The sequence below is a fragment of the Temnothorax curvispinosus genome, unplaced genomic scaffold (assembly GCF_003070985.1).
Source record: "Temnothorax curvispinosus isolate PA1 unplaced genomic scaffold, ASM307098v1 QBEX01015926.1, whole genome shotgun sequence".
Classification (NCBI taxonomy): Eukaryota; Metazoa; Arthropoda; class Insecta; order Hymenoptera; family Formicidae; genus Temnothorax; species Temnothorax curvispinosus.
This window is the reverse complement of record NW_020225706.1, coordinates 143,183-152,001: the sequence shown is the minus strand read 5'-3', so window position 1 is coordinate 152,001 and position 8,819 is coordinate 143,183. Positions and strand designations below refer to the sequence as shown.

At 37.3% G+C, this 8,819-nt stretch overlaps 1 protein-coding gene across 2 annotated transcripts in view; it reads left to right on the top strand.

Annotated features, from left to right (window-relative positions):
- Positions 1-8,819, top strand: part of LOC112466152 (sodium-coupled monocarboxylate transporter 1-like) — an 81,083-nt gene that overhangs the window by 58,933 nt on the left and 13,331 nt on the right. The window contains exons 4-8 of one of the 2 annotated variants that reach the window (XM_025034085.1): positions 3,866-4,052; positions 4,125-4,211; positions 4,297-4,385; positions 4,489-4,590; positions 4,910-5,900. In XM_025034085.1, coding sequence (XP_024889853.1) covers positions 3,866-4,052; positions 4,125-4,211; positions 4,297-4,385; positions 4,489-4,590; positions 4,910-4,979 — 535 coding nt within the window. In that variant the 3' untranslated portion in view covers positions 4,980-5,900. Of the gene's footprint in view, positions 1-3,865; positions 4,053-4,124; positions 4,212-4,296; positions 4,386-4,488; positions 4,591-4,909; positions 5,901-8,819 lie in introns of those variants that run through there. The other variant, XM_025034084.1, reaches the window with a different exon arrangement.

The following is an 8,819-nucleotide window of genomic DNA, read 5'->3' as shown; positions in this document are numbered from 1 at the left end:
CGTAATTTTGCAACAACGCGCTTTGTCTCAACTGCTGCAGCGTTAGGAGTGTGAGTTGTGTGCTCAGTTGTGTGAAATACAGTAGTACTGAAATTTTGGATGGGGAGATTTTTTCCGGGGGAGATTTTTTCCGGGGGAGATTTCTTCCGGGGGAGATTTTTTCCGGGGGAGATTTTTTCCGGGGGAGATTTCTTCCGGGGAAGATTTTTTCCGGGGGAGATTTTTTCCGGGGAGATTTTCCCGGGAACTTATTTCCGGGGAGGATTTTTCCGGGGAGATTTTTTCCTAGAACCAAAACGACCATCCCCCACCACCAAAATCGGTCTGAGTTTCCAGACCTGTGTGTAAGACCGTGGTCCAGGATATCCTGGGATATTTTCAGGACATTTAGTTGCTTTCCAGATAGCCAATAACATCCTCGGAAAATCCGAAGGACATCCAGGACATATATTGTCGTAAATATTTTATATGTATAAATATTTTATTTCATTTTGTTCGGGATCCCCGCAATTTATTGTTGTAAAAACTTGCATCTAACCGTTACATATACTGCGATCTACGCTTCCTTTGCTTCTCGCGCAAAATTAGCTATAAGTTCGGAAACGCCGGAAGGAGCCGATCCGAGCCGCCGAAAAGCGAGCGCGCGTCAGCACCCCCACGCGGCCCGCCCGAGAGCCGGCCTCCTTTCCAACGAACCTGCCGCGCCGAGGTATATAAGCCGGCGCTCCGACAGGAGTCGGCACTTCGTCTTCTCTTCAGCTTTCCGCTGCCTTCGACGAAGCCGAACCCATCCAATATCCCAGGGAACACGCAAAACGAGGTCCGGTGTTCCGAGCCTCTACTGAGAGTTCTCAGAGTGTTCCCGAACTCCATCCAACTTACTCCCGACGGCCATGATCCAGCGAGGTCGAGCGTACTCAGCCTCGTAACGAGAGTTCTCGTAGCCATCGCCCCGGGCGTCCGCACTTCCCCACTATACCGATCGCGTCTCCGCCCGCGTGCAAATGCAATACAACGGACCGTGCCGAGGAGTATAGAGTAGGAGAAAGCCGCGTTCCGCGTCCTGTACCGAGTGCATGTGCACCGCCATAAACTATCGCGTCAGTCAAAACGTGTAATCAACCGCGTTTCGGTAAAACCGCACTTTATGTAAAACCGCGCTTCAAACCTACAAGTCACAGCGCGCCGAGTGCATTCGCACTAATTTGTCTGTACATCTCGCGTTTCGTCAGTTTGTTATTATATCGAATAAAGTTTGTATATATTATAAGTCAATTGCTGTCTTTGGGCCTTCCACTCAACTTCCTGACCGGCGATCGAGTCCGCGTTCAGCTGAATCCCCCGGTCGTCTCTTAGTTGAAAGGCTGAGCGGAGCCGTTCGTGATATCTCGCGTTCTCGCGGAACGGATTCGGCAATTCGTTCGGCGCGTTTATTGCGCGCCCGAACACATTTCATTAATTGTAAAATACTTAAAGTAATTTCAGAATGTTAAGTACCGTAATAAATTATAAATTTTTCACAAATGTCCACTAGACTTAAATAATCCTAAAATCCATAAAAAATCTTAAAATCATCTTACGCATGTCCAGGATATCTTGAGGAGTATCGCAGGATATCCTATAAAACTCCTCAGAACATCCTGGACACATTTTGGATGATTTTAGGATATCTTCTACGTATTTGGAATGAGTGAAAATAGCAATAACTGATTGTAGAGGAACAAAAATATCTAGAGCTATACATATATTAGCTCTTTATTCAGTGTATTGAATTTTCACCCTACAACAATGACATAATTAAAACAAAGCTTCCTCTATGAGGAAGCAAAATTGTCATTTTTGAACTGTTTGCAAAAAAAGGGTGATATATATAATTATATATTATGTTCTTCTTTATCACTCACTCAGACAATATTTTCTTAAATATTTGAAATATATTTTTTAAATATTAATTTAAATTTACATATTTATTGTTTTATAATATCGTTCCAAAATATTTAAAAATATTTTAAATTTATTATTGGTTCTATAATCTTTTTTCAAATATTTTTGAAACATTATGAAATATTCTTAATTAAGAAAGATGCATGGTAAGGCATTTTTCCTGAATGTCCTTCGGATTTCCAGAGGATGTCATGGTGCTAGTTTGGAACGACGCCACTAGGCGGCGCATAATGGTAAGACTAACTCGTAAGAAGATTTCAGTTGAGGGCTAATATAAGCAGGTCTCCGGCAAAGCAAAATCATGACATTCGCAAGATGTGTATATTTTTGAAAAATCAAGATGTATATTTTTCAGATATTAAAAAAATCTTCTAAACATGAAACAATTATTGCTGATTGGGTTAATAGCTCGATTTCACTTTTAGAATCTTTCCCTTCAGACGCCTAAAAAATGTCCATAACGTAACCCATAAAAGTCCTCAGGACGTCCGATAGGATATTCTCGGGATGTCATGAGGATCTTTCCTTTTAGACGCCTAAATAATGTCCATAACGTATCTCATAGAAGTCCTCAGGACGTCTGACAGGATATCCTTAGGATGTCATGAGGACTAGTGTATTCGGGGATCATTTGCTATTCCTCAGGACATTCAAAGTATATCCCGGGATTTAATTGGGATATCCCCAAGATATATATATATATATATATATATATCCCGGTTGTCCGTCCTGGATGTCCTTTGGATGTCCTTTGGATCAGGTTTTCCGAAAAAACGCTTCTGCTGTGAAAATTTGGTTTCGCGATCGTTGCCTCCGCGCCGTATCTACCGTCCCATTTTGTTAATAATTTTACATCAACTTGATTTCGAACGTTCTCCATAGTTTTACCGAATACCGCGTTGTTCATCAAGTTGTACAAATTTTTCTCGAAATCGTTCTTGACCAGTGTTCTAAATTTCGTATTGAGTTCAATGTAATCGCGGAGCCATGGAGATTGAGCGAATTGTAATACGCGATGTATCTTTGACGTCTGTTGTCAGTCGTTTTGAGACAAACAGAAACAATTTTTATTTCCCGTTTTCGTGGAAATTTTAAGGGCCCTTGAAGTACGACAGTCTTGTACTTATTCCCAAAGATATGGCAAAAGTTCATAACCTTGTCTTCCTTAGTTTATCAGTTTGAGGTTGGTTATCTGGAAAATCTTTGTTTTTACGATTTTGCACGTAAATGTATCTGGATCATATCTCTCTGGTCGATCGACAACTGTCGTCTAAAAACATGTATTAACAATTGTTATGTTTTCTCGAAAGAAATCGTGGAGACCACGATTTCTGGGATGTAACCAAGTCTAAATGCCCACTTTTTCTTCAATTCTTGATAAATTGATAAGAAAAAATCAAAATCTAAATCTAAAAAAAAGGTTTTATAGAAAAAACTTTCTTTAACATGAAAAAGCAAAAATTTTTTCGGTCTTTTTGAGCGTGACTCCCATAAAATGACAAGAAAGTTTCCCATTTCGTTGAGCTCGTCGTCTTTACGTTAAAATTACCATAATTAAAGAAAGTAAAAAACAACTGTGACCCCTTTCGAGAGTAGAGATTTCACGCTTCACAACTTTTCTTTTATATTTGGATTTGTATTTTATTAAACAAAATTACAGCTGTTTAAAATTTGCTTATTTTGTAAACAATTTTTCTTGATCTTTTAATTATTTGGTGGAATGTATTATAGCTGCGTTATTTACAATAAGAAAGAGGATTAGAAAAGAAATAAGGGAGAGAAAGAGAAAAGGAAGTAAGAAAGAGGGAGTAAAGAAGAGAAAAAAGAGGAAGGAGATGGAGGGAGGAGGGTGGGAAAGAGAGAGGGAGAGAGGGAGAGAGGGAGAGAGAGAGAAAGTTAGTTTGAGATCACTCTCTTCCAGTTCATTATCAACCGGTCTAAACTCCATGGCAGCCGTGGTGCTTGAGGATTTTGTTAAGCCCTTTATGAAGACTCCTTTTACGCGTAAAGGTGCCGACGTCTTTATGAAGCTGACGGTTGTCATTTTAGGAACAATCTGTGTTGCTCTCGTTTTCGTCGTTGAGCAAGCAGGCACTCATATGTTACAGGTAAACATGAAGACGTTCCTCGATAATACAAACTTTACAATACTTTTTTTCATATTTGAATGAATGTTATAGTTGTCCATAAGTCTAGGCGCTATCACTCATGGACCATCCTTTGGCATTTTCAACATGGGATTGTTATTACCATGGATTAATGCCAAGGCACGTGTTAAAAATAAACTTATTTTATTTTAATAGAAATTATATTGTTGATGAAAATAAATAATATATTAATTAAATTCAACAGGGTGCTCTAGTCGGAGGAATTGCAGGTTTGAGTTTCATGGGTTGGCTTGGTCTTTCTGCCGAAGCAGCTATTACCAGTGGAAAGATTAAGTTAGTGTTATAAAATTATTAACATTAATAAGCAATAATCAATCTTGCATGATTTTTTGTTCCTTTTAAAGTACGATTACAAATAACATCAATATTTTTACAGATTTGATATGAAACCCGTTACCACAGAGGGATGCACTTATTCATTCCCACAAGTAGAAAATTTATTGATATCTGTACCACCAGATTCAATTTTAGACAACGAGTAAGTTAAATAATGTTAATTTTAATTATGCATAGAATAACTGCTAATAATTATTAGTTATTAAATTATTAATATTTGTTTGTCATTAAAATTAGCGCATGTCGCCCCTGATTCATGAGTAACTTAAATCTCTCATTCGATAAACTCAAATTATTTTTATTTAAAATCCTAAAAAAATTATTGCGCAGATGCAATTTTGCCAGAAAAAAAACCTATTTTTTTCTAGCATAGAAAATTGCATTGTGCATTTCATGCATGCAAATTTTGGGTTATCTTGTATGTATGTATGTATGTATCTCCTTATTGCTTGTTCCCGCAGGGTTTGCAAGGCGTTTTTAAGGAACGGTCCCAAACCTTTACACCAACTCCTCGCTTATCCACATATATAAAATTTTACACAATATAATTGGCGTTTTTCAGGAATGTACCCAACCCTTTACAAAACCTACCCCTTCCTAGCCCGATCTGACCATTACGGCCCTTTAAACTCTTTTTCTTCCCTCCCTTCCACGCCCTCTACCCTGATCTCATCCCCCATTCCTCCCTCTCCTTGCCCCGTCTCTCTGGCGTCATCCTCTCCTTCCTCGCGTGACAGACCTTCTCTCTCGCAACAGATTTACACAAACTTTCACATTCTCTTACTGGTGTTTTTCAGGGACGTACCCAACCCTTTACAAAACATACACCTTCCTAACCCGACCTGACCATTGTGGCCCTATACACACTACATTACCTCCCTCCCTTCCACGCATCAAACTCCCCACCCTCTCATTTCCCTCCTTTCCGCCTTACTTCCGTCCGCCACTTCTCCCCCCCGACAGGCTCACTGCATCTTAGCTGGGCTCTCTTCTTTTCATCCGTCTCTCATGTTGCCTCCTTCGCTTCCTGTCCAGCTCCTCTCCGCATTCTGCCATCTCCTTGTCCTGCTCCCCTTCTGCACACAAAACTTTGTCAACCTCTCCTTACAACCAACCATCTCAACCTCCTCCTTACTCCCTCTCTTTAAAGAAAACCCCCTCTTATTTTACCTAAACAAACCACCAGACCAGCTTTCTCCAGTGATACCCTTTTTGTCTTTAACCACCGTCTCGACGTCCCGACGTGCCACCCTGCTCAGCATCTGATCCCCTGCGCCGTCTCGGTCCTCCTCCACTCACCGGGTTATCTTGTAAAGTTACGTATTTTTAGTGACTGATAGATAGAAATATCCAATACTGCACAATTGTAGCTGAATAATGCGTTTAATGAGTAAACCAAAGATTTAAAAACAATTAATACAAGAACTTTCTCTAGCACTATATGTCATTTTTTCTTATCTTGTTTTTCTTTCTTTTTTTTTATGATATTGATTTTTTCTTTTTCGCGAGAATTTATTTATGCATGATTTATTCACTGTTACTATCAATAATTTATTATCGCATAATCTTCTTTAGGGTTATCGTTGTTAAATGTGGTGTAAAGTATAAAGTTGGATGTTTTCTTCCCAAAAATACTATAATTCTCAGTGACCTTGTGAACCTGGCACTCGACTTTCGAAAAATTAATTTTTTTATGGAAAACGTTAGCATTTTGTTTGTAGTTGTTTGTAGTAACAAAAATTTCGTTTGTAGTTTAAGGAGGTTCTACAGGTACTCTCTAGTCAGTTGAGAGATGAAGAGAAAATCTTCAAATTCATCGATTCTAAGTATTCATAAAATATTTTCGTGAATTTTGATGACGTTAGAGCTTATATCATATCCATATTAGTCGAAGCGAGGAATAATTAAAAATATCGTGTAAGTGCTCCTTTGACTCTGGCGGCTTATAATGGAAGAAAATGTGGTAACGTCGCGAACTTGACAGTTCTGCTCATATGACCGTGGTTATTTCACAATTTCACATAATTCTAGAGCGAGTACTTCTCCGTAAGCGCTCGTAAACGTTAGGTGCTTAAGTTTGAGGTGCTGTCATACTGTGGTGCTGTACTGGCTGTACACTTTTCACGCGGGTGCAGTCGCTGCGACATTGCCAAATCTCCCTTGTTATTCGAAGCACGCTACGTGAACTGTGATATGGCCTGTTTCAATAGCCAATATCACAAAATTTTACGCGATAACCCTTGTTTTTCTCGATATTTCTGAAAAGCTTAGATTAAGATCTATAAGAGCTCCGTTTTTTGAATCTCTGGTAGGTTGCCTTTATATAATTAATATCTCGTTTCCTGTCTCCAAGAGCCCCTCTGCCATATGTAGCTTATGTTAAAAACTGTGATTTCAAAATTCATTTTTGCAAATTTTTACACGGTAACCGATGCTAAAATTTTTCGAGCACTTTTTTCGCATCTTAATTTATACGTCCATAAAGTTTTTTCCAATTTTTAGATACATCCATTATCTGTAGAACCTCCTTAATATATAAAAAATTATAAAAATTAAAAAAATTACTTGCACCTCACTTTGAGATATCTCAAATCCGTTTGCGCCATCTTCTTTAGAATCGTTTGTAGTTGTTTGTAGTGCTTTTCGTTTCGTTTGTAGTTGAATCGTTTAAAAAAGTTACAATTTAAAAAAATAAATAAAACCTAGCTAACTTTGTCATTTGTCGAGATATTTCAAATCCGCTTGCGCCATCTTCTTCAGAATCATTTGTAGTTGTTTGTAGTGCTTTTCTTTTCGTTTGTAGTTGCACCGTTCAAAAGTTATTATATTTTTGTAATATACAAGAAGTGTAACTTTGCCAATTTTGGAAATATTTTAAAACTGATTCCGCGACTCGATGTAGAATCGTTTGTAGTTGTTTGTAATGGTTTTCGTTTCGTTTCGTTTAAAATATCTCCAAAATTGGCAAAGTTACACTTCTTGCTTACTGCAAAAATATCATAACTTTAGAACGGTGCAAATACAAACAAAAAAAGCACTACAAACTACTACAAACGATTCTGAAGAAGATGGCGCAAGCGGATTTGAGATATTTCCAAAATTGGCAGTTACACTTTTTGTTTATTGCAAAAATATAATAACTTTTGAATAGTGCAACTACAAACAAAAAGAAAAGCACTACAAACAACTACAAATGATTCTGAAAAAGATGGCGCAAGCGGATTTGAGATATCTCCAAAATTGGCATAGTTACTCTTTTTGTTTATTGCAAAAATATAATAACTTTAGAACGGTGCAACCACAAACGAAAAGAAAAGCACTACAAACAACTACAAACGATTCTGAAGAAGATGGCGCAAGCAAATTTGAGATATCTCCAAAATTGGCAAAGTTACACTTTTTGTTTATTGCAAATATATAATAACTTTTGAACGGTGCAACTACAAACGAAAAGAATAGCACTACAAACAACTAGAAACGATTCTGAAGAAGATGGCGCAAGTGGATTTGAGATATCTCAAAGTGGGGTGCAAGTAATTTTTAAATTTTTAATGTATTAAACTACAAACGAAATTTTTGTTATTACAAACAACTACAAACAAAATGCTAACGTTTTTTCGTAAAAAAATTAATTTTTCGAAAGTGGGTACCAGGTTCACATAGGTCCAATCCAATCAGTAGCTTTAATTCTCCTTAACAAAATTATAATATTACAAAGAATAATTTTAATTACAAAGAATTTAAGAGGTAACAGTACAAAATACAAATATTTAATTAAAATAAAATAAATAAATTTTTCTTGTAAAAAAACTTGGCGCTGCTAGACCTCTGCTAGAAATTTAATAAAGTACTCAAATTTTTGAATAAAAACAATAAAAAATAATTTAGGGACGAATGCGACGGGAATAAAAAAACAGCGCCAAGTTTTTTTACAAGAAGAACTTATTTATCTTATTTTGTCAGCAAAATAAAACAAAATTAATAGTATTTGTTTAATAAATTAAAATAAGAATACATTTTTTTTATTAAATAGATGTTCAAAGTAACGACCTTCTTCAATACATTTAGTGATTCTGGCACAAAAACATTCTCGAACCTTTTGCAGCATCTGTGGTGTAACTTGGGCACAAGCTCGAAAAATCCTATCTTTTATATTGTTTTGTGTGGTAGGTTTAGTAACCATGACGTGTTCTTTAAGGAATCCTCATAAAAAAAATCAAGAGGTGTCACACACACACAACACACACACACACACAGAGCAGAGAGGGTTTGGAGTCATAAAATACTACGGGAGTGACGAACCGTGGGGTCCTTATCTCTGCTGCACACACACACACACACACACACACACACACACACACACACACACAC